At 28.1% G+C, this 27138-nt stretch overlaps 2 protein-coding genes across 3 annotated transcripts in view; one reads left to right on the forward strand and one right to left on the reverse strand.

Moving 5' to 3' along the window:
• The window catches only part of LOC123258558 (furin-like protease 2), a 344896-nt gene that overhangs the window by 259388 nt on the left and 58370 nt on the right, over positions 1 to 27138 (reverse strand). The window lies entirely within an intron of this gene.
• On the forward strand, positions 5395 to 6850 carry LOC123258567. Its single transcript, XM_044718655.1, has 3 exons — positions 5395 to 5535; positions 6201 to 6461; positions 6680 to 6850. Exons 1-3 carry the CDS (start codon positions 5431 to 5433, stop codon positions 6788 to 6790), a joined length of 477 nt encoding a protein of 158 aa, XP_044574590.1. The 5' UTR covers positions 5395 to 5430; the 3' UTR covers positions 6791 to 6850.

Consider the following 27138-nt stretch of genomic DNA (forward strand, 5'->3'; position numbering starts at 1 on the left):
AATAAGACTAGCAAGAGTCTTAAAAAGTCGAATACTATAGAGCAAATTATACAATATGTGTTTGTGAACTTTACAATTCAACTATTGTAAAAATTCACAGTTGGTTTTTTTAAAAGAAATATTAGGGAGGGAGAGAGATAGAAGGTTGGACTGATTGGTACCTGTACAGTAATCGAAAAAAGAAACCGACTTTTTTGTGCTATCTGGGAATCGAACCCAGAACTCTGTGTTGGCAGCCAGAGACTCTCCCTTTACGCTATCCGAGGTAAACTAAGACCCATATCCTTTAACATTTACATAAATTTGGAGTCTAGCGCTGTGCACGGCCATCACTCGCACTAATTGAGAAACATTCCAATTCAACTATTGTAAAATTTGCTATAGTTTTATTGGATAGATACAGAGGCAGCACTGGAAATTTTCATTTCTTACTTTTTACAATAGTAATATCGTATTTTTTTATGAATAAATCGTATTTTTTCTTCTAAAATATTTGACAATTAATAGTAATAAAAGTATAGTCCAGCTTTAAAATAGTTGTATCGTTAATTTTCCCAGAAATGTTTTCCCGTGTAGGTATACTGATTATCAGTATACCAATATAACAGACTATTAGATGTTTATAACCTCACTTTACTGGCACAAATAAATTGACTTATAAAACTAACAAAACAAATAAAAATTAAAATTAAAAGTGTAATAATAAATTTTTTTCAAGCTAATATAACAAATATTAGTTGAATTCTATTTTCACCAGTGTATAAATCAAATAAATTGACTGACAGTGTTAAAACGTCGATGACAGTGACAGCGCATATATTATATTATTACTACGCAGAGTATAGGTCTTTAACTGACTAATATTTTGATAATCACAATACGTGGTATTTTGATTATCAAAATACCTGATATCCCTGATTATCAAAATACTTTTTTCTCAGTGTGAGTATTTGCAACTACAATCCCTATCGATTTCTTCCATTATAGGTATCTTAAATCAAAACTTGTTGTAGAATACTACATATTTCTATAACATTAATAAGTCATAAAAGTATTCCTGTGTAAATTTAATGTTAAATAATTTTTATACATCCACTTTACCATCTTATCCAGGCAGCCATCAGTCATTTTACTCTCAATACATCTGCCCATGTTTTTATAACAAATTATCTGCGTAAATAGCTAAACTATTGAGATTACAAAGGTCTGAGATTAAATTTTAACCCTAGACTGGTCAACGTATGAGCGTGACGCCGCGCTCAATTATATTTTTTTATCACATTTTCAATATTTACTAAAATTATTCAAAAAAATTTGACTTTGTTCCTTGAACAATTTAGAATATAATAATAATTTATTCAAACATCTTTAAAAACGTTAAATTGCTGAAAAAAAATTTCTTAAAAAAATCGCGGGGCTTTCCTCATCGCTTGACCAGAGTCGTAAATAGTTTTTTGTCCGCGACGTTGCCGAAAACACTCCTAGTCTCTGCCTGTCAAACGTGTATAAATTGGCAACACTGTACGCTCTAAAAGCATTGCAGCAAATCCCTCATCACTCGACCAAAGCTCGGAGAGCTCAAAAACATCGTTAGTGCAATTTTAAGCACCTAGGTATGAAATGAGCGGGAAGTTGTACAAATGACCTTCAGGGTCTACCGTTTTTCGAATTTTTTTTTTTTTTTTTTTCAGGCAGTCGCCATTTTGTGAAAAAATTTTTGCCCTCCGGGCGGAAAGTGGCAACTTTCGTCCCGCTGCGCTAAACTAAGTTGCCGCTTTCCGCCTTCGTCGGACAAAAAAAATAGTATACACTCCTTGGGAAGTAAATAAGAAAGCCTCAGATCACATGTTTGTTGACCTCGGCTTCGCCTCGGCCAACAATTACATGTGATCTGAGACATTTCTTACTTTACTTCCCTAGGTGTGTAATATACTATTAAACTTTTCCGTAGTTCCGACCATAGCGACATTACTATAGATTAATAATCTTTTTTATTTTTTCGACGTTTCGAGGTCCTAGAAAGCTTCCCTGACTATTCCCGAGATGGTGTCTGTATGTCTGTCTGTGTGTGTGTATGTGTGTGTGTGTGTGTGTGTGTGTGTGTGTGTGTGTGTGTGTGTGTGTGTGTGTGTGTGTGTGTGTGGATGTATGTAAACCTCTCATAACTTTTGAATGGCTAAACCGATTTGATCGCGGTTGGTGCCATTCGAAAGGGCTTGACTGAACTTAGATTTTGAATATACTTTGGAACGATTTAGACCGGTAGATTTTAAGAAATCACAAAAAAACTACAAAAAAAAATTTTTTCAAATGGGGTTTTTTTGGAATAACTTTTAAACGGCTTTACTAATCAATTCCAAAAACCAATCAGCTTTTAACATCAAAAAACCACGTCGATCGCTGCCAGTCCGGTCAAAATCGGTTGATTCGTTCGTGAGTTATCGTTGACAAAAGAAAACCGAAAAAAGCGTTTTTTCGGAGTAACTCCGAAATTTTCTATTCTATCAATTTAAAATTGAAAATTCTTCATAAAGCTTAAAAAACTGCGTCGAATGCAATGAAAATCGGTTCATTCATTCAAAAGTTATTGTGATCTGAAAATTCAAAAAATAGTGTTTTATCAAACTTTTGAGCTCTCCGAGCTCAAAAGCATACAACAGCTATTGTTTGAGCTGGGAGAGCTCAAAAAACACACAAATTGTATTTATGAGCTCGAAGAGCTCAAAAACGTCATAAGTGCAATTTCAAGCGTTTAGGTATGGAATTGACGGGAAGTTGCAGGGATGGCCTTCAGGGTCAACCGTTTTCCTATTTTTTTTTGTTTCCGATTGCTAGGAGGGTTGGAATCATGAGTATCGTCACGTGCCAATTTTTTGAGACCCTCCACTTTATCAGCTACTAATATTTTGAATTTTAAACTTTTTTATTTTTTTATGTTTTTCTGTATTCTTATAATGTTAATAAATAACTTATAAAAAATGGACAGTAAAAATATTGATTGCCTTTTTTTTACGGCACTTTTAAAATTACCTGAAATTTCATGCTTCTAGACCAGAATACCCCCTTAAGCAAAATAAGATTTATTAGAAAATGACCTAATCTGATAATTGTTATCAAATTGAAAAAAAAAATAAAAGTTCATATTATTCGTGAAATCCATCATTGTTGATAATAAATTCCAGTTAGAAACGAACGAAATTATTTAATCACTGTCGATTCAATTTTTCTTTGCTGGCATCCTCAATTCTCATTTGTAAAGTGCATCCCGTTTTCGACATGAATTTTTCGTGTTTTACTTTATATCTCTTTGGCGAGGTGAATCATTCATCTTGTTCATTTTGAATCAGACAAGACTTACGACACAAACAAATGTATATCAAGTTTAAAACACTTTCATCCAATCCAATTGATCGAATACAGACTAAAATAAAATTCAATAATAATAAATAATCTGTAGAGGACACATCAGTCTTCAATAATTGCTCCGAAATTTTTGATGAAGTTTCTTTATATATTATTCAATCTCTAATTACACAGACGTTACTTTTAGAAGTCGTTGAATATGTGATAAACTTTTAGATAAAACAGTTTTCTATCTCTGATGAATATTATGAATTATAACATGGTATGCAAATTTTAATATAACTGTACATTTGAGAAAAAATTAATCCTGAATAAAATATCAACCATTTTATAAAATGATGAAATTCAATATAAGTTTGTGATAGTCATGCATTGCTTTTCGGACGAACTTTATTACGAAATAATCTGAAATAAGAATATTCTTTAAAGAATATTTTGTATCAAAATATAGTTTCGAACAATAAAACGTTTTATATTTTGCTAATACACGGAGAAAAAAATTTTGCTATAGGAACTCTATAGTAGTTAGTTAGTTGTAAAAAGTTCCAGTAAGTTAACGTATTCCGATAGTAACAATACCGTTTGGCTTTTGCAACTCTACATCGTTGAGCTCTGAGAGCTAAACGTTATTTACCTCTCACAACTCTACAGGATCGTTCTGAGACTATAACAAATTTTTGGCAATCTATTTAATAATTTTTTTTACGATTTAGCATTGATAATTTAATAAATAAATGCGGCAGAAGGAATTTATATTGCCAACAATAATTGTATATGACAAAAAAGAAAAGTATTATAATAGAAATAAAATAATAATAGAACTTATATTACAAATAAAAATTATTTATAAAATAAAAATACGGTCGTCACAAAATTATCTTATTTTCTTAATTATATCAATAAATATTGGACATAAAATTACTACCGTATATGCACAAGAAAAGATAAATAAACGAAAACAAATTTCATTTTGTGTTAAATGGGGTCTTTTTAATGTATTCCGATAACTTATTACTTATCACAATATATTCAACTAATAAATTAAATTAACAGTCACTGTAAATGAACCTTGAAAAACCATAAATACAAAACTGTTCTAACGAAATTCAATTTGACAAAAAAAAAAAAAAACCTATTTCCTTAAATAAATAAACTGGAAACTTAATTGTCCTCATATATTTTTAATAATATGGATGAGTAACAAAATAATTCTGTTTGTCATTTTAGAAGGTTATGAAATATGTCAGCGCACTCCACTACTGCGCAATGTAAAGTGCTCCCAACTATACCGTTTGGTTCTGAGAACAATCCCGTAGAGCTCTGAGAGCTCAACAACATTGAGTTATCAGAACTAAATAACATTTTGTTTCAGTAACTCTACAACAAACAATAAACTGCGTATAGTTGTGGTAACTCTACAGTTAGGTTACCAGAACGAAATTTTTTTTTTTCGTGTAGCTTGGAAATTGAAAATTTTCATTGTTAACGCCCCCGCAATCTTCTTTGGGGTAGGATATCGTAAAATTCGTTCATAAATCATTTTTACATCACTTATAGAGAATTCCTACAAAATTTGGAGTCTGTAGGAGCTATAGCTGAGAATTAAAAATTTTAATTGTTAATACCCACCCCCGCGACCCCCTGTGGGGTTGAGATATCATAAAATTCGTTTATAGATTATTTCTACATCTCGTACAGAAGATTCCTACTAAATTTGGAGTCGATAGGAGCTATAGTTTAAAAACGGGAATTTTTCATTGTTAACGCCCCCGAAAACCCTTTTAGGGAAGGAATTTGTTAAAATCCTTTCTTAGCTGACTTCTAGATGGCAAAAGTAATATTCCTACTAAATTTCAAGTTTCTAGGTCCGATGGTTCCCGAGATATCGTGATGAGTCACTGTATACATAGAACAGCTCTTCTACATATATATACATATATATATATATATATATTTAATTAATTATAAACTCAAACCAAATAAAATAATTTTGAGTTATCACTAGAGGCACGAAGCCTAGATAGATTGTTGTCATAGTTAACAAATAAGCGTTTTATAAAATTCAAAATGGTTAAAAATTGTGCTGTGGTGAATTGTAAAAACAGTAAAAATAATAAAAAATGTAAAAAAGATTTACAACAGGATAAAAACTCCTTATTTAAGCTGCCAAAAGTAAGTATAACCCCAAAATTTGTAATTTCATTGATAAAATAATAAGATTTATAATTATATTTATTAATAAATCTGAATTTTTTTATTGGCTGTCCAGTCTATTGCACGAATTTTTTTTTTTAACTAATTATTTATCTAATAATTTATAATATCGTTCGCCTGTATTCCCTACAGGCATAAACGATTTTAAAATTCGTATATAAATTTGTCATTAAAGGTAAATTTGACTGAAAAAATAATTCGGACGGCCCAGACCAGGAATCAAACCCGTTTATGCCTGTAGGGAATACAGGCGAACGATATTATAAATTATTAGATAAACAATTAGTTAAAAAAAAATTCATGCAATAGACTGGACAGCCATTAAAAAAATTCAGATTTATAGTATTAACCAGTCTACAGAAAATATATTGTATAAATATATTTATTAATGTTTATTAATTTTAAATTAAGTACATTCCCATTTCGAAAAGAACAAAAATTTTAATATCATGTATGACATTTAAAATAATTAATCACTATAGGCTCAAGTTGCAGCAGAGGAGTGTCTGTGATTGACACTTATAATTTTATTATCAATGCAATTTAATCATTATCATTAATATTCTTGTATACTGAAACTAATATTTTGATAAGTAATTAGAAAATTTCTTTTTCATTGGTAGGACCCTGATATTGTTAGACAATGGAGTCAAATTTTGGGACAAGATTTAGTGTTAGATTCGAAAGTTGACATTTTTATTTGTGATTTGAATTTTGAAGAAGAATATATTCTTCGCAAAGATATTATTATTATTCCTAATCAAGAACCGTTTGTGTCTGAACGAAAGAAAATAACACTCAAACCTGGTACCATCCCGACATTACATAAAAATATCAGCTCAACAATGCCTGCTACAAATATTTCTGTATATGCCAATACAAACGTAAGAAGTCAATTGAAAATTATATTTACGTAAATGAAAATTTCAGCTGCAAAGTATAAATTACTGTTTTTAATATCATCGATTTTATTAATTTCACTGGAAATCATCGATTTTATTAATTTTATTAATCGATTTTATTAATTCGATTCTTTTATTAATTCGATAATTAATTTTATTAATAAACATCGATTTTATTAATTTCACTGGGAATTTCACAGGAAAGTGGTATATTACATTCAAGTCAAATATTGCACGATTATGAATGCATAGAAGTCAACGAGGTTTTTGATGACAATTCAGTTGAACCTAATAATATTGAACAAGTATGACTAGAATTATTTATAATGTAATGAAGTATGGTAATCGATCGGGAAACTATAAATTATTGGAGCAAGTATTAAAATATATTCTATGTAAAATTATAAATCGGTGCTAATATTAAAAATATTTGTTGCTTAGATTACATATCGTATGATGTAAAGATTCGTGTAAAAATCGATAAGACTCTTAATATACTTGTAAGAAATTTTTATATTTTTTTGAACGACTTACTGGATATAGCTAATTGTATATATTTGCAGGTAACTAATGTTAAACTTAATAAATCAACAAATAGTGATAATATACTTAGTTATAAATATTAAATTATTATTTGTTTGCTAATTCCCAGTTATTATTAACTTTTTCTTGATATTATTTTCGATGAATATTAAATATACGTATTTTTTTCCAATAATTACTAATCAAAATTTATTATTAATAATTATTTTTTATCATTTATTATTTATCTTTAATTTTTCATTGTTAATTAATTTTCTAAGGGACAATTATACCATTTCAAAAATCCGACCTGTCGAACCGACGCGCTCTCTACCGACATTTTAAGTCCCCCTATCATGCCTCGTATACAGAGACGCGTGCATAACACAGCGAGCGTGCTCCTTCCATCTAGGCTTCGTGACTAGAGGTAAGAAAATATGACTTTATAGGACTGTGCCTTGTGACGTTCACTTGTCATAGACCCCTATCAAAAAAATAACGTCACCATATATATATATATATTTATTTATTTATTTACTACTGAAACAATTTTATTATGATTAACATTTATAATAATCACTAAGAGAACCGTCCATACATGTTCTACCGGTTTCTCTTTCTTTGTAGACTAGATCTACATCTGACTCCAACGCGCTGACCTACATAATATTTTAAATTGTGGGAAGACTTGACAATGTTTATTGTCTTCATGGGAAGTTTTTTGATCAAATTTATTTTATTTGAATATATTTGCTGAGAAAAACAAACGAAATTTCATAGAAAGTAATCAGAATAGCGGTTCAGGCCCTCAAAACGTGGAAATTTGATGAAAACTCAATTATCAAAATTTAAACCCACATCAATAACTTTCCAATATGTTCAAATTTTCACCTTTCTCAGCAAAAAGTTAAAAAACTTCAACTCAAGTATTTGTACCGTAATTATTTGGTTTTTAATTACTTATACGAAATGATGTCATTCTTGAAATACATTTTTTTGAGATGATGATCACAGGCAACTATACGAATGAATCAGAGATTCGAATTAATCTATTTTTATCATTATTTCAGCATATTTACTCGCACCTTTAACTGACTATGATTTATGCCTTAAACTCAACGCATCTAGAATAGAAGAATTTATCTTGTGATAATTTATGACGAAGGTTGAATTTATAGTTCAGGACATAACAGTAATAAATGATTATCTAAACAAAATTAATGTTTTTATTAAATGGAGGACATAATATTTTTAAATATTAAAGTTTTAGTTACCGTGGCTTACTGTAGTACAAATTTCAAATTCGCTGGTTTATATAAATTTCAATAATGTATATTTATTTTAATAAAATGTGTCTTTTCAATATTCATTCATTGTATTGCAAGCTTCTAGGTAGATAAAGTAAAAGTTTATTTTTTAATACAAATATTTTAAGTTACTTCATTCATTTTTGCATATTATTTGTCAAATGTATTGTTTATAATTTCATATTTAATTCTTTCGCTTTTTAGCGAAAAAGTAATTACTGTTGGTAATGTTATTTTAATAAAACTGGTCAGGTAAACCTTGATGATATTTATAATGGTATTTTATTTATTTTGTTTTTTTCTTTAGTACATTATCAACGTTGTGAACTGACTGAGCTTACTGCCGAAAGTTTTATAAAAAAATTTATTTAATCGAAACAGAATACTGTCGAATTATTTTAAATATTTCAGTTGCTATAAATTATTTTTCATACAACTTTCCCCAGTAAAGAAAAAGCTGAATGTTATTAATTAGAATTTAAAGGTTATGATTTCGGAGTTTATTTTTAAAACTTATCTGACAATAAAATTCAGAAAATCAAAAAAATGTAGGAGTTGAAACAACAAAAGTAAAAATGTTTAACAAATGTTGTTAATAATACTCCGATAAACTTTCATATTTAGAAACAATGTAGAACTCTAACAATAAAAATCTTATCGAGACTCTGGTCATTTATTTAGAATGACAGGCTCAATAAGAAAAAAAATTATCGGTACTAAAAAATCGTATGAATTCTACCATATACACTGTAAAAAATTTTTTGGACTCGGTGTGGTGTAAATGATTCGGTGTAAAAATTTTCAACACAAACGGTGTGAAAATCGCACTAAGTGTAGTATTAAATTTGAACGGTGTGAATCCTAAATTTTACACCATCAAGCGTGTAAATGTATTTCCTAAAAATTTCTCATTAATTAATTTGATTGTTTAGTTTCAAACTTGTACGATATTAGATTATAAATATAAACATGTATAGAAATGAATATTTAAAAGTATGTTTTTTTTATATTATGCCATTTCACGGAGTAAAGTCATTCCAACGTAAATCTTAATATCATTGGAAAGTCTGCAACAAGAATGTTAATATTCAAGTTGTTAAAAATTTATCTAACTATACGGTGGATCCTATGTAAGAGTCAATTGATAAAAATCGAATGTTTATAGTGTTAAATATATTTTTAAAAATATAAGCTCATCCCGATGTTACACTCATCAAAAATCTTCATTTAAGTACCCACATAATTTTTTCATATATATATATATATATATATATATATATATATATATATAGCATATATATATATATATATATATATTACATATATGTATATATGAAAAATATATCAAAATGCATGTGAGTACTCAAATGAAAAGTCTTGATGAGTATGACATCGGGATGAGATTATATTTTTAAAAATATCAATAATTAAGAAATGACCTTGTATCTTGTGAACTATTGACATTTTTAAAGATATAAGCTCATCCCGATGTTACACTCGTCAAGACCGTTCATTTGAGTACCCACATGCATTTTGATATATTTTTCATATATACATATATATAATAAATATAAATATATGAAAAATTGATGTGGGTACTCAAATTATAGGTCTTGATAAGTGTAACATCGGGATGAGCTTATATCTTTAAAAATATCAATAATTATGAAATGACCTTGTATCTTGTGAACTATTGACATTTTTAAAGATACACGGGTAAAAAATTTTGCTATAGGAACTCTACAGTAGTTAGTTAGTTGTAAAAAGTTCCAGTATGTTAACGTATTCTTATGGTAACAATACCGTTTGGCTCCTGCAACTCTACATCGTTGAGCTCTGAGAGCTAAACGTTATTTACCTCTCACAACTCTACAGGATCGTTCTGAGACTATTTTTTGGCAAATTTTTGGCAGTCTGTTTGATAATTTTTTTTACGATTTAGCATTGATAATTTAATAAATAAATGCGCCAGAATGAATTTATATTACCAACAATAATTGTATATGACAAATAAGAATAGTATTATAATAGAAATAAAATAATAATAGAACTTATATTACAAATAAAAATTATTTGTAAAATAAAAATACGGTCGTCACAAAATTATCTTATTTTCTTAATTATATCAATAAATATTGGACATAAAATCACTACCGCATATGCACAAGAAAAGATAAGTAAGCGAAAACAAATTTTATTTTTTGTTAAATGGGGTCTTTTTAATGTATTCCGATAACTTATTACTTATCACAATATATTCAACTAATAAATTAAATTAACAGTCACTGTAAATGAACCTTGAAAAACCATAAATACAAAACTGTTCTAACGAAATTCAATTTGACAAAAAAAAAAAAAAACCTATTTCCTTAAATAAATAAACTGGAAACTTAATTGTCCTCATATATTTTTAATAATATGGATGAGTAACAAAATAATTCTGTTTGTCATTTTAGGTTATGAAATATGTCAGCGCACTCCACTACTGCGCAACGTAGAGCGCTCCCAACTATACCGTTTGGCTCTGAGAACAATCCCGTAGAGATCTCAGAGCTCAACAACATTAAGTTATCAGAACTAAATAACATTTTGTTACTGTAACTCTACAACGAACAGTAAACTGTGTATAGTTGTGGTAACTCTACAGTTAGGTTACTAGAACGAAATTTTTTTTTCCGTGTATAAGCTCATCCCGATGTTACACTCGTCAAGACCGTTCATTTGAATACCTACATGCATTTTGATATATTTTTCATATATACATATATACAATATATATAAATATATGAAAAATTGATGTGGGTACTCAAATTATAGGTCTTGATGAGTGTAACGTCGAGATGAGATTATATCTTTAAAAACGTCAATAGTTAAAAAAGTACAATGTAATTTTATGAAAGTCATTATTCGAGAGAGCAAAATTTTATTTATTTATAGTTTACAAGTCACGGCAATCACATACAGACTGCAAGGTTGCTAGTGAGCAAGATCACGTCAACTGGACCCCCTATTTTCCACTTGATTATGAAAATTAAGTTCATGTATTTTTTTTATAAGTATATACCAAGATAAAATGATCCCCGAAACGATTTTTAAAAATTTCGATTTTAACAATAATTTTTTTTACAATGAAAATTTTAGGTACTTTTAATTAAAAAATGGATTGTAAATCAACCGTTAAAGTTAAATTAATGGGACTTCAAGGATTTGTTTTTAAAATGTTTGTATTTTAATAAAATATTAATAACTAAAAATTATTTGTTTATTATCATATTGTTAATTAACTTTTAAGTTAACAAATGAAAATTTCACTGACTTCTCGGTGAAAAAATGAAGTTTTTTTTTATCGGTTACATGCGTTATTTATTAAAGTTTAAGATTTCAGAAAAAAATTTCACTGCTCGCGATTTGTTTAAACAATATAAATTTATTTATCACAGCGCACCGAGCGCCAGGTGCTGTCAGAATACCGTACCGTCGAACGTCAGACTATGTTACAGCTTCGATTAATTATAATTAAAAATATAATTATCAAACAAATTTTATTATTATTATGATCAATATTATGACTAATAAAATTAGTAAAAGAGGCGCGCAGTAGCCCTATCGGATCCGGCCCTTGCTTACCAAAGCATTGGACCGGGTTCGAATCCGGCGTACACCAATGAATATTTTCAATATTTAAGTGTATTATTCTGCTCAGCCCAAAAAATAAAACGAGTTCCAATCTCAAAAGTTTACTTCCTACCGTAGTCGCTCATGACCTTAGTAGTTTATGCGACTTTAAGACAAATCAAAAAAAAAAAAAAAAAATTAGTAAATTCTCCATTATTAAAGAAAAATAGAAAAAATGAACTATAGTAATAAATATTCAATTTTGTAGACATTTGTTAACTTTATTTTATTTATTTTTTTTTAAACTTGGTTAATAAAAACTTTTTTATCTTCCGACACATTATTATATTATTATTAATAATATAATAATATATTACAATATTATTACTAGCAGACCAGACAGACGTTTTCCTGTACACACGTCTTAAATTTAAAAATTTCAAGCTTATTTGAATGAGCTGTTACAGTTTGGACCGTTTTGATGAAAATTATTATTAAAACGTTATTATAATAAAATATTTCAATTAGCACCTGATTGATTTTAACACAATTACACAAAATTTTTTTGAATTTCGATAATAATTTTTTTTCTCAAATGAATATTCGATACTGCATGTCAGATCCAATGTAAAACATTCCAAGATCAAGAACAATTCATAAATAAAAATTTAATTAAATAAACATTTTTCCGTGGACTGAATTGTGAATCTAAACCATTTTCGAATCCACCTAAAGACACACAAAAAGTTTCATTAAAATTGGTCCAGCCGTTTAGAAAAAGTTCAGTGACAAACACACGCACAGAGAAAATATATATATAAATATATATAAAGATTAATAATATAATAATGTGTCGGAAGATAAAAAAGTTTTTATTAACCAAGTTTAAAAAAAAAAATAAAATAAAGTTAACAAATGTCTACAAAATTTAATATTTATTACTAGTTCGTTTTTTCTATTTTTCTTTAATAATAGAGAATTTACTTATTTTATTAGTCATAATATTGATCATAGTAATAATAAAATTTGTTTGATGATTAAATTTTTAATTGTTATTTTTAATTATAATTAATCGAAGCTGTAACATAGTCTGACGTTCGACGGCGCGGTATTCTGACAGCGCCTGGCGCTCGGCGCGCTGTGATAAATTAATTTATATTGTTTAAACAAATCGTGAGCAGTGAAATTTTTTTCTGAAATCTTAAACTTTAATAAATAACGCATGTAACCGATAAAAAAATACTTCATTTTTTCACCGAGAAGTTAGTGAAATTTTCATTTGTTAACTTAAAAGTTAATTAACAATATGATAATAAACAAATAATTTTTAGTTATTAATATTTTATTAAAATATAAACATTTTAAAAACAAATCCTTCAAGTCCCATTAATTTAACTTTAACGTTTGATTTACAATCCATTTTTTAATCAAAAGTAAGGTAAAAGCCCCAATATATGATCATGTACCAGTATATGATCACTCCATGTATTTGTATACCTATATTTGTGAATATAGATATACAAATACATGATCACTGATATTTGGGGCTTTTATACCTAAATTTTCATTGCAAAAAAAATTATTGTTAAAATCGAAATTTTTAAAAATCGTTTCGGGGATCATTTTATCTTGGTATGTACTTATAAAAAAGATACATGAATTTAATTTTCATGATCAAGTGGAAAATAGGGGGTCCAGTTGACGTGATCTTGCTCTAGTAATAGTTATTAAATTTTCAAAGTTATAAATAGTAACACGGAATAGTATAAAACAGTAAATTACATCGTGTTAAATTTACACGAGTGGAAATTTTACACGGATGAAATTTTACACTGACATTTTACACTTACACGGCGGTGTAAAAGTCTCTGGGTCCAATTTTACACCGAAGTTTTTTACAGTGTACATCAATTAATTAATAAGAGGTAGAGTAATCAAGTAAAATGAATTAAATCTGGCAAGAAAAAAGTATTTACTGATGAATTGTATCCCGAGTCGAAATTTTAAAACTCTAGTTCAACCTAGTAGAGCCTGATTCCTTTGATGTAGACATATGTCGCTCTGATTTAAGAATCTTTTTCAACCTAACTCGTCTTATGTCAGGGTGAGGAGGATTGAGTTGGGGTTTAGTTTAAATTTTAAGATTCTGTTTAAACCTTATACGTCTAAAATCAGGTTGTAGAAGAATGAGCTGGGGTTTAATAAGAATTTTATCGCGTAGGCTTTCTAGGGTGAAACAGAGACAAACTTTATGAATTTTTCGAAGTTAATAATAGTAATAAAAATTATTATCATGATTTCGAAAATGTATCAATTGATGAATATTAATGCCAAAAAGACAAATACAATTGAAAAAATTCAATTATTTCAGTGATTTAATTCGTTTTTTTTTTTTTATTAAAGACTTTTGCCATCAACAAAATATAAAATTAACTATTAAATTAAATTGATTGGCGAGCATTAAAGCAACAAGATAATTAATAAGAATGAAATTATCTTTAGTCATGAACAAAAATTCTTAAGCTAAGAAATTGTTTTTAGCTTGAAGAAGTTTAAATTAATTAAAAATTTGTTGGCAAAATTCTTGAAGAGGGCCGTCATACTTCACCTTTCCATGTACGTATGTTAAAAAAAGCTAAAAGTTATATAAGTTCTTATGGTTCTGTTTAAGAGGGAAAAGGCCAAGATAACAATTTAAGTTCTATTTCTTCGATTGACTGAAAAATAAACATAATTGTAAAATCTAAAGTCTATGATATATTAATGTTTTTAATATATGTTCTTTTGGTTTAAAAAAAATCTTTACACAAAAAAAAACGCTTTCAACTTAGATTCGTAAATTGATGAGCTAAAGTGTATAAAAATACCAACATAAGTTACGACGCAAAGGTAAAGAAAAATAATTTAACTCATCATCTAATTTTTTTTCTAGGATTCATCAGAATTAGTTAAAATCAATTGTTTAATAAACGATATCATTTAAAAAACAATTGTCTTTATTCGCATTCAAGCGCCAATACACAGTTAGAATATATCATTGTGTATTTGCGCTTGCTAAAATTAATGTAATGTAGTAAACTTCAAAGTAGTTTTTTTGTGATCTAAATTTTTTCTTTTCTTGAATTAAGATAATTTTCTTATCAATAGAAATTTTTATCGCAAATATTTTTAAGCTGATTGTTAAAAACAAATTTTCTTTACATGTCTTTTTATTTTTGCAGAACTAAAAAGATATACAATTTTAGAGTTACCCTTTCAGCTTTTATAAAACAACACACAAAAATGATCAAAAGATATTTGAACGTATTTACAACAACTTATTCTAAAAAGTGAATATTTATGTAGTTTCAAGAATCAAAAAATTTAGGCAATTTTCGCGACAAAATTTTTTAAGCACTTAAGGGTTGTAAAATTGATAATAATAATGACAAAAACAATTACTATGACAAAAGAAATAATAATAATAATATTTAATCACATAAGGTAATTTTAATTTTGTCAGCTGTAGCTTAAATAGAAAAAAATTTTCTTGCCAAATGACAAGTCTTCGAGTAGCAGAGGGGATCCAGTCTAGCTTCGTAATCGAGAGGTCGTGTAGTTTCGAATCCCTGTAAAGCTGAGTTTTTTCAACGGATATTTGTGTTTTCATCGTTATTTCTTCTGTCTCCATTTCGATATTATTATTCATGTATAATTATAAATAAACACTACTGATAGATATAATTACCTTGACCGTCAAGCGAATGATAACTTGAATAATAACTTTGATCTTTTTTTTTTTTTTTTTTTTTTACCATGAATATAAACCAATTTAGGCTATATAAAGTTGAAATAGATTTCAATAAAACCATGCCTGACACTTTTTCGTCTGAGGTACAAAAATCCTATACAGAGTGTCCCAGAAGTAACGGACGCCATTGTAGCATCTGATAAACAAAATAATTTTGAGACCAAAAGTCCTTAGCCATTTTTTAATCAGACGCATAGATAATTAATTATTAATTAAAATAACGTCCTTTTATGCGTTAGAGAGAGAGCACTATTGTCAAGTCAAGTGCGTTCCAACGAAGACGCTTGCACTTGTGAATGTGTAAGTAAATATGTGTGACTACGTTAGCTATAGAAACTAGTTAGTCATACAGTTAGTTGTGTCTTTGTTTGGCACATACTTTACTGGACACTGGCGCTCTCTCTCTCTAACAAATAAAGAGACGTTATTTTTAATTAATAATTAATTATCTATGCGGTTAATTGAAAAATGGCTAAGGACTTTTCGTCTCAGAATTATTTTTTTCATCACATGCTACAATGGCGTCCGTGACTTTTGGGACACTCTGTATATTGCGCAAGCCCAGCTAGGCTCTAAAAGAATGAAACAGGGTTTTATTAAGAACCTTCCTCGGCCTTAACTCGCCTGAAAATGCAGTTAAATAGGCGCTACTAGGTTGAAACGGAAATTAATTTCAACGTAGATCGCTATATCTTAAACTCTATTTCAACCTAGCACACTCTGACTTTAGTCTAGCTATGTTGAAACAGAATTTAAGCAAAATAAAATTTCGACTCGGGATGGTACACCAAAAAAATTGACATAATTATTTTTACGAATTTTCTATCGGTAAAAATAACTGATGAGAAATGATTAAAACATACAGAGCGCCATAAGAATGAAATTAATGAAAAATGGAATTATAAATTAAAAATAGAGTTATAAATAACAAAAAAAAAAAATCTGGAAAACAGTTGACCCTAGAAGCCATCCCTGCAGCTTCCCGCTAATTCCATATATAAGCGCTTAAAATTGCATTTATGACGTTTTTGAGCTCTTCGAGCTCAAAAATAGAATTTATATGTTATTTCGAGCTCTCCGAGCTCAAAGAGTTAGCTTTTCTAAGCTTTTGAGTTCCTCGAGCTCAAAAGTCGGATAGAAGTTTGATAAAACACTATTTTTTTAATTTTTAAACCGCAATAACTTTTGAAGAAATGAACCGATTTTCACGCGGTTGGCAGCATTCGACGCAATTTTTTAAGCCTCACTAAGAATCCAAGTTTAAATCGATCAGAACAGAAATTCCGGTTCAATTCGAAAAAATCACTTTTTTCGGTTTTTTTTTTTCGTTCACGATATCTCTCGAACGAATCAACTGATTTTGACCGGACCGGTGGCGATCGACGTGGTTTTTTGAGGTTAAGAGCTGATTAGTTTTTGAAGTTGATCGATAAAACCGTTTAAAAGTTGTTACAAAAACACACACACACACACATACACACAGACAGACATAGTGACAACATCGCAGGGGTAGTCAGCGAAGCTTCCTGTGACCTTAAAACGTCGAGATCTGATGAAAACACGATTTTTGCAAAACGGGGTAAAAACAATAACTTCCCGATTTTTGAAAATCTTCAATTTATTAGCGGGAAGTTAAAAAAAGTTATAGAAGAAACATGCCAATAACGAGCATTGTGATCAAAACTTAGGAAATTTCTTGATTTTGAATGGCTATAAGTACGACAACGAAAATCAATAGAGTTCGTAATAATAAAAAGTAGAAGCGCCGGTTTTGGACTCCTTAGTGCTAGTTTTGGACACTTTAAAATTCAATGATTGTGCAGAAAATTGTAATGTTAAAATAATATTTTTATAGAATTTTTTTAACGCTAAGATTTATGCAAACAGAATTTATGATGCCAAAATGATGCTACGTTTATAAATTATTTATACAATAATTTGAACATCAAATGTCCAAAAACGGTATAGCACAAACGGTATAGTGTCCACAAAGCAGTATCTCTACTCCACATTTAATTTTTTTTATAAAACCATAATTTAATTTATAAAATTCCAATCGTTAATCAGTGCGCGTGCTGTAGTGAAAAAGAAAGACATTTTTCTACTATTTGTTTACGTATTTTATTGTAAATTTCTTTCTCGCAAGCAACAGCTGGTTTATCACGTATGTTGAAAGGTAATTCTTATAGTTGGGTCGAATATCGCGAGTGTACTGCTTTACGCACATTATACAATGAACAGCATTCAAGTATTGAAGTGTATTTACAGATTATAAATCGTAAATTTATCGAACTTATTGAATTTTTTCTTGATTTCTCATTTTTTCAAAACAGACTGAATGAAATTTAGCTGATAACTAGAACAAAAAAAAATAATTTTATTAAGTTTGTAAGATTTCATAACTTTTCTAACGACTCCTCCCGTTCAGTATTTTTTCCCTTCTACATAGTAATAAGAGATTACGTATCGAGGGAGGAAAGTAGGACATTCCAACCCACGAAATTAACTAGTTTTTCCAATGATTTACAAGTAAACAAGAGCCTTAGCTCCTCCACATACTTATAGATAGATATTGTAAGATCTATGGAAGCCTTTGATAATATAGTTCTCTTTCAGCATAAAACAGCAATTTTCATAAGAGCATGTAGAAACAACTGTTTGCGGTAAAGTTCACTGCTATTTAAACATCGTAACTATGTGTCGGCCGACTTTATATTCTTGGTCTTGCAAAAACCACTTCTTGTGTTGACTTCACATATATATAATATAATATATAGAAGTTGTTTGTCGTGTGGGATATAAAGTAAGGAGGAGTTGGAAGTACTGTAAGCTCTATAGCCAACTAAAGCATTAGTGAGGCCAAGAAGATGATTTATGAGATTGTGAACATGATTTGATTATGTAGAGATCACATAAATACTGTAAATACTGATCTACTTATACAGATAATTTTTGTGAGTTTACTCTTACTTATTTATCTAGGAAAGTATCGCGTAAATATCATGTAAAGTTTAATTACTATTCGTTAGTTACTAAATTAATTAAATCAGTTATTAAAATTGTTTGTTACAGGATGATATCATTTTGTCATTTGAAATTAAAAAAACTTTTACACTGGTAATATTTAATATATTTTAATAATAAATCTCAGAATCTCAAAAAGACTACAATTAATCATTTAGAGCGGAATTTTTCCATGAGTTTTATCGATTTGCCAAAAAATTGAAAAAACCTCTCAATTTTTAGTAAAGTTCAATTTTAACCTCGAATAAATTTTGAACGAATGGATGTATAAAAAATTAACTTAAAACCATTTTTGTAGACATTTAATGCTCTAGATAAATATACTCCGACGTTTTATTAGTTTAATAAGCTGTTAAAAGGTTACAAAATTCCAAAAGTTGAACAAAAATTTTCCCATGTTAATTGTTTGGGAAATAGAAAATCGCGATGAGACACCCCTTAATATTAAAAATATAAGCTGCCGTTTTAACGGAGTTATTTTTTTTTTATTTTCCCAAAAATATTCTCAGAGTATTTAAAACCAAAAAACAAAAGCCGTTTTTGTTATGGTATAATGTATATATCAATTTAGCTGTGATTAATAGCTGCAGTTAGTTTTATTTAAATTGAAATACTTTAATTAATTAAATAAAAATTTAGAGATAAATTTTGTCAGATTAAATTTATTGTTAGTTTATTTACTTTCAACTTTGTACACGGAAAAAAATAATCGGTAGAGGCTACCGATTGGCGATCGGTAGCAGCTACCGATTTTTTTTGGTAGAGGCTACCGATTTTTTTTAATAGAAGCTCCCAAAAAAATCAGCAGCTGCTACCGAAAAAAAATCACTAGTAGATACCGATTTTTTCGGTAGAGTCTACCAATTTTTTCGGTGCAGGCTACCGATTATCACACGGAGAGAATTTTATGTTGACGGTAACCACCCTTATTTTGTAGCGTCTACTATCCAGAATGGTTGTTAGCTTTTGCAAAGTTAAGATGATAAATGCAACTATTGGGCGATTGTAATTAGTACAATCAGTATATATTAATTTCCACAATTATGATGATACGGTTTATTATCTAGATGGTAACTTTTACCATCGGAGAAAGTTAAAATCATCATGATTGCAATCATATAAAAACTACACAGGAAGTTTAAAAAACTAAACTTTTTCGATTTTAAAAAAGGTATATTTATATTATTAAGAGAATAACAAAAATTTTGTCTCCAGGATAGTCATATGATAAAATCGTTTTTTTTTTAGTGAAATTTAGTGTCATTGCAAAGGTCTTGACTTGAATTTGTGCCTTTTCAAGGTTTCATATCATTCTCATCGATAGTCAATTTATCATGATAAGTATTTAGGCTGCATTCGAAAATGCTCCATTTCTAGACATATAATTAAGAAATGACCTTTTATCTTGTTAACTATTGACATTTTTAAAGATATAAGCTCATCCCGACATTACACTTATCGAGACCTTTCATTTGAGTACCCACATCAATTTTTCATATATTTTATATATATTATATATATGTATATATGAAAAATATATCAAAATGCATGTGGATACTCAAATGAAAGCTCTTGGTGAGTGTGACATCAGGATGAGCTTATATATTAAAAAATGTCAATAATTAAGAACTGACATTGCTATATTGTCAACTATTGACATTTTTAAAGATATAAGCTCACCTCGACATTACACTCATCAAAACTTTTCACTTGAGTACCCACATCAATTTTACATATATTTATATATATTATATATATGTATATATCAAAAATCCATGTGTGCACTCAAATGAAAGTTCTTGATGAGTCTGACATCAGGATGAGCTTACACACAGTAAAAATTTTCGTAAAATTTAACATAAAATTTTGTGTAGATGTTTTTTACATAAAATTTATGTTAATTCTACACAAACGGTTTGTATTGATCAATCCATCCATTTTTAACACACTCAAGTGTTAATTCAAAGTAAAACTACACTTTTTAATGTTACTGGCCAACCAACACAAAATTTATGTTAAAGAATTCTTCATATATAGTCACGTATGCCACACAAGATAGACATTTAAATGTGATAGCCTCAACGTCATTTTAATTTGGTGGATTTTGATTTGTGTCATTACGTAAAATACTTAAATGCAGCTAATAAATATACAATTGTAGTGTATAGCAATTAAAAACTAAGTAAATAAAGGGTAATTTATATTAAAACATCCGATAACAGAATTGTAACCTTAAAATTCATTACAAGGTTAATGTCCTTTCTAGTGTGAATCTAGAAGACAGAATAAATTTTAAATTATGAGGAAATAAATAAAATAAGAAAAATTATAAATTTTATGATTATGAATCTAGCAGACATGTTGATTTTTGACAAACTGTTTACAAGTTAAAAAATACTTAAAAAAAATTACACGAATAATTCTTCAAATTTTCTACAAGTGAAATTTTTTTTTTTTAATTTTTTTGTAATAATTTTTTCATTAAAAAAAATTGTAAAAATTTTCATATTCCGGCTAACTTAATTTTCATTTATTTTTTTGAATTAGACAAAAAAATAAATAATTGAAATTAATAAATTATTAGAAAATAAACTTGCAGTTTTTTTAATTTTCTACATGTGCATTTTTCCTTTAATTTATTATCTTAAATTGATCATGTATTTTTTTTAATCACAAAATATATATATATATATTTAAATTATTAGTAAAACTCACATATTTGACAGCTGATCTGAGTAACACAAAGAAAAGTTACAATCAACACTTTATTTGTGTTATCGATAACATTTAAGTGTGTAGAAATCGAGAATCAGCCAATGAAAGTTTTAACATATTTTTTGTGTTACTTTTAACACAGAATTATGTTGATTTCATCAACACAAACAGTATGTGTAGAATTAACATAAATTTTGTGTAAAAATCATCTACACAAAGTTTTATGTTAAATTTTACGAAAAATTTTTTACTGTGCATCTTTAAAAATATCAATAATTAAGAAATGACCTTGTATCTTGTAAACTATTGACATTTTTAAAGATATAAATTCACCCAGACATTATACTCATCAAGACCTTCCATTTGAGTACCCACATCAACTTTTCATATATTTTTGATGTATATATATATATGTTAGGGTGCTTCAAAAAAACTTTTTAATTTTTTTTTTTAACTCTTACCCTCTCAAATGTTTCTATTTGATATAAAATAAATCCTCACCAAAGATGAGCCCTATAGCTCAACTCTAAGGGGACGCAATTTTTATTTAAGTTTCCCATTTAATTAACATGGGACAAATTCTTTTTTGTTTTAAATTGAATTTACACATAATTTACGCAATTTTTTACAAAAAACGATTTCATAGTCTTAAAGTAGAGTCTTTGAGCTTTACAAAACTCTAAGACAAAGTATGATTATCGCTACAAAAAGACTAGTTACAGCCATTTATAAATGACTGAATTTCGAAATTTAAAGAAATAGTTGGCAATTGGGTCATTCCATGTCAAATCGACAAATAGTTGGAATCGATCTCTTTCGATTTGGACAAATTTTGGTCAGAAATTTTCGTTGATCATAAAACAAAGTTCTGCCAAAGAAAAAACAATAAAAAAATTTTTTACTAAAGATATGCAAATTCAAAATTTCGAAATTTTTTCCGTTTTTCAATTTTGTTTTTGTAATATCTCGAACACTATTGTAGATATAGGAACGGCCTTTTGTTTGTTTAAAAGGGGACACTTAGGGTTATTGAAAAAAAAAAAAAAATTTGGAAAAAAATTTTCAAAAATATCAAATTTGTCAAATTTTGAATTTTTGAAAATCGTTAAAAATGACGATGGAAGTTAAAATTTTAGCTCAATTTTTTTTTTGTATAATTCATTGTACTCATCTTAAAAGATTCTGAAATTTTTAGAAGGGTGTTTTTTTTTTCAAAAATATCAATTTTTGAATTTCAAAAAAAAATTTTTTTTTCGTTTTTTGCAACTTTCAAATGAGGTAAAGTTATATAGACACATAGTATTGTAATATTGAGGATTAAAAATTGAATGCGTCACGAGGAAATATTAAATAATAAATTAATTTCAAATTTTTTTTTTTTTTTGGACATGATCTCAAAGCTATCCTTAACACATGAAAAATAAAAAAAAAGTTGAGATTAATTTATTAATCAATATTTACACGTGATGTATTCAATTTTTAATCCTCAAAATTACAATACTAAGTATATGCATAACTTTACCTTATTTAAAAGTTGCAAAAAACGAAAAAAATTTTTTTTTTTGAAATTCAAAAATCGATATTTTAAAAAAAAAAAACACCCTCTAAAAATTTCAGAATCTTTTAAGATGAGTACAATGTATTATACAAAAAAAATTGAGCTAAAACTTTAACTTCGATCGTCATTTTTAACAATTTTCAAAAATTCAAAATTTGACAAATTTGCAAAAATGTATTAATATTTATATGGCTACTTCACTAGACTAATGTTAAAAATCACCACCCTTAAAATCAGTTATTTAATTAAGCACCCAGGTAACAAATTTTCAAATCTTTAGAATTTTTTAGTACTCACTTAAACTAAAAATGAAAAAAAAAAATAAGTTGAATGGAGCAAGTTTATTCAAATCAATTGATTCGCAAAATCAATTAACACGAAAAAAAAAAAAAAAAAACCAAATAATGATTCGCTTTAATAAGTTGTTTAAGCTTGGCTTGCCATAAATAGGATAGAAATTCAATGATATTTTTTTATTTTGATATTCAATTTTATGTTTTGATCGCAAAAGTATCCAATATGTATCAAACATCCAAATTTATAAATGTATGTATTCAAAAGACAGTGAACGAAAATTATATTGGTTTTTTATCGTTACGCGTAATTAACGTTGCGTTAATTTTTTTACTCACTCATTCAATTGAATTGCTTACTGTAGGGCTTTCATTCATTGTTTACTCGAAATACATTTGGCTTTGATACATTGATAAAAAAAAAAGCTATCAATAGAAGTGTTGTATCGGAAACATTTATTTACTCTAAATGAAAATTTTTGTTGAACGATCAGTTGAATGTTTGTGGGTGTTTTTTTAAATACATCTGTTACTGAGTTTGACATCATAAATTTGGAAGAATTTCAAAATGGAACTTCAGTGAATTGAATTTTTTTTTTTTTTTATTCGAGAAAAAAATTATTGCCTGATCAAGTTTATAAAAGCTATTGAAATTAAAGAGCCACTAGAAAATTGAATAGCACCCTACGCGCGCGCCTAAATTTTAACCAATAATGAATCGCGGCCCGTTTTTTGCGAGTTTTGACCTTAGACTAACTTCAAGACTTTCATGTATTTTAATTTAGAAGATTAGTTAGACTTTTGAATAATTAAAAGTTATTTCAACGGAATAGATATTTAGAATATCCAATTTTTATTATCGAGAGAATTTTAGAATATAAAACATAATAATTGGTCACAACGACTATCAGTTTCATCAACCACAATCCAATAGTCTCTTCATAGTTGTTATTAGCGGTTTTGACTGTAATAATTTTTGAGGTCGCTCAATAATGGAGCAATTCATGCGATTATGGATAGGAAAATAATAAACATAACATGAAAATAAGTACGTGAAAACATTATTAAAATTAATAAAATCAACATTACGATTTCATTAATGACACACACTTTTTTAGTTTCCAAGACTTGAACAACGAATAAGGAATAATTCCTTTCCATATTAGTACTTTTAAAGCTACAAAGCAATTTATGTAAAATCAAAACATGTTAATTGTTAAGTTCACTAAACATTTATTAATAAATATATTTCTCTCATTTTTTATGAAACAACATCTCAGCTCTTATTTCACTGCTTATATACACTCGTTTATTTACGATTTACTAATTTTTAGCAGCTGAAAATTAAAAAAGAATACAACAAGTATGAGGATACAGAAAACGGAAGAAACAGAAATTGAGAAAAATAAATAAACTAACTACATCGACATTATAAGCTGCAAACGACCCGGAGTTAGAGGAACAATTGCTAGAGCATGCTCGTGAATAATACCAAGAATGATTTTCGTTTTCAGTCTTTTCCTATTTTTTTTTTTTTTTTTAAACATTGTCTTTCTATTTATTTTTTTATCCTAATGAATATTATATACGCATGGTGGTTAGAGTTATGGAATAGAATAAGAACAAAAGAGAAAAATCCATTGTCTTTTCCCGTGTATAATTCTTAAAATTAAGATAATCTAATATAATTTACGAGCATATATTTCATATCGTCAACGATCGGAAAATATATTTATCATTTTCTCTGGCTTGGCATAACGGATCTAATATAAAGCCACTTCGGAATAACTTCCAATAAAAAAGACATAAAGTAAAAAAGAGCTAAAAGAGATCTTAATAGTAAAAAATGAATAAATGAATATAAAAAAAAGTTTATAAATAGTAAAGGAGGCAAAACGATCAGACAGATACTTTCAAACTTTCCAATAACAAGAACGAACCACTCAAGAAGTTCGACTAGTTCCGGTATTGCGAAACGGAAATGCCTGGCTGTTAACAGTAAGTCGGTAGAAACTGGTCTGGTCATGCGTCGTCTTCTCATCGTTTATATAAACGATAACGGGGGCGTTCTCTTGTAGCTAATGGGGCGCCATCCCGACGTCCCACCGCCAACATCTTAGGTGATCAAGCATCCACTGGCAATTTAGTGCTTGCTAAATTCCAAGGAACAACTTTTCACTGAATGACATTAATTTAAGCTATTAAATAGGAAGCCCGTTTGAAATTTACTCGTGAAATACTCTTTATTATCTCACTTTGTGATGTTCTTCTACCATATTCCGTTAGTGTGATATATACGTGCAAAAAAAATTTTTTTTCAGTTTATTATTTTACTGAAAGATTTTTAAACTTAAAATTCAAAACTGCAAAATCTTTTACTATTTTCTTCGACAACTTGACAACTACCTTTGATTGTTTGAAGCTCTTTAAAAATAGTTCAAAAAAAATTTTGGCCTCTTTTTTTTCTAAATTACAACTTTAGAATGAAAATTTAAATACAACTTTAAAACTTTAAATGAAAATAAAGCAATGTCATTCGTTCTTCAACAGTGACAGTTTAAACTGGTTAGAAGCAACCTCGGACGTTTTACTTTTACGACAAAATCCTATTACTAAAAACGATCGGATCAGACTTCAATGCAGCATTACAGATAGAAAATGTTCTAACTATTACATTTATACACTTATATTCTATTCATACTCGTTTGATTGATCTTATGCACGCCTCATAAGCGAAGCGTTGAGGTTGTGCTCTACTTTCGACATTTCGAAAAAAGCAGTTTTCTTGAAACTGAAATTGATTTTTTGTCATTTATATCGCACTTACAGGTTAATATGAGTACACTTATATCAAGTCAAATAATTTGTCAGGCACATAAAATATATTTCAATAACAATTTTTTTTTTTAACATAGTAAATAATAACATTAAACATAATCTTTTCTGGACGTCTGTGTATAAATGGGTGTATGTGGCAGGGAAATTGGTCGAAAAAATGATCGTATCGGAATAATTTTTTTTTTATTATCTAAACTAACACACGACGGATTTTCTTAATTAATATGAGCGTTCAATTCACTGCCGTTAAATTATTATTTATAAAAAACTAATATATGACTGTGGATTTTTTTGTATATCTATCTATACATTTTATTATAGTATTTTTTTTCCTCACCTTAGAGTTATGGCGCCCCTAAACCATAGAAGTTTTCTGTTTTTTATCATTTTGCTTTTTATATTTTATTATAATCAATTTTATTGTAAAAAGTGAGATTATGAGGCGTGCACTTTTGGATTTTCCAAACTTTTTTTAAAGTTACTTCTACAAATTTTTTCTGATGGATTTTATTCCGTAACCATTATACTGTAAGATTGATTATATAACTGGTTTAAAGATCACATAAACATTCTGTTTAGCTTTTAATAGGTCAAAATTAGGAATGAAACGAACTACGCATAAATCAATGATAATAAAAATTTCAAATGTAAAGTTGGCATATAAGTTATCAATATGTTGATTAATTAATTTTACTATCAAAGTTCGAAATAGCTTTGTAGGGCTACAAAAATCTTGTCAGGAAAATTTTATGATAGTAATTCACTTACGTCAAACTTGAAATTTTCTAATTGGCAATAAAATAATTTAGTATTAGAAGAAATTTTTTTCTTGTTAATTAAAAATCATACACTTTATGCGTTTGTTTAATTATGATATAGTTCAGAATTTAATGTTTATAAATTCAATATTTTAAGCTGTATCATTCCACATGAAAAAAGTTAAAAATAAATTTTTACTTACAATCAATTCATTCAACACTTTTTTTTTGACATTATT

The sequence above is a fragment of the Cotesia glomerata genome, linkage group LG2, assembly GCF_020080835.1.
Source record: "Cotesia glomerata isolate CgM1 linkage group LG2, MPM_Cglom_v2.3, whole genome shotgun sequence".
Lineage (NCBI taxonomy): Eukaryota > Metazoa > Arthropoda > Insecta > Hymenoptera > Braconidae > Cotesia > Cotesia glomerata.

What these genes read in the sequence shown, in the direction of transcription:
- LOC123258567 (XM_044718655.1), top strand. Translation starts at nt 5,431, where the DNA reads ATGGTTAAAAATTGTGCTGTGGTGAATTGTAAAAACAGTAAAAATAAT. An exon ending in CCTTATTTAAGCTGCCAAAA is followed by an intron (nt 5,536 to 6,200) that starts GTAAGTATAACC and finishes TTTCATTGGTAG; the next exon opens with GACCCTGATATTGTTAGACA. An exon ending in CTGTATATGCCAATACAAAC is followed by an intron (nt 6,462 to 6,679) that starts GTAAGAAGTCAA and finishes GGAATTTCACAG; the next exon opens with GAAAGTGGTATATTACATTC.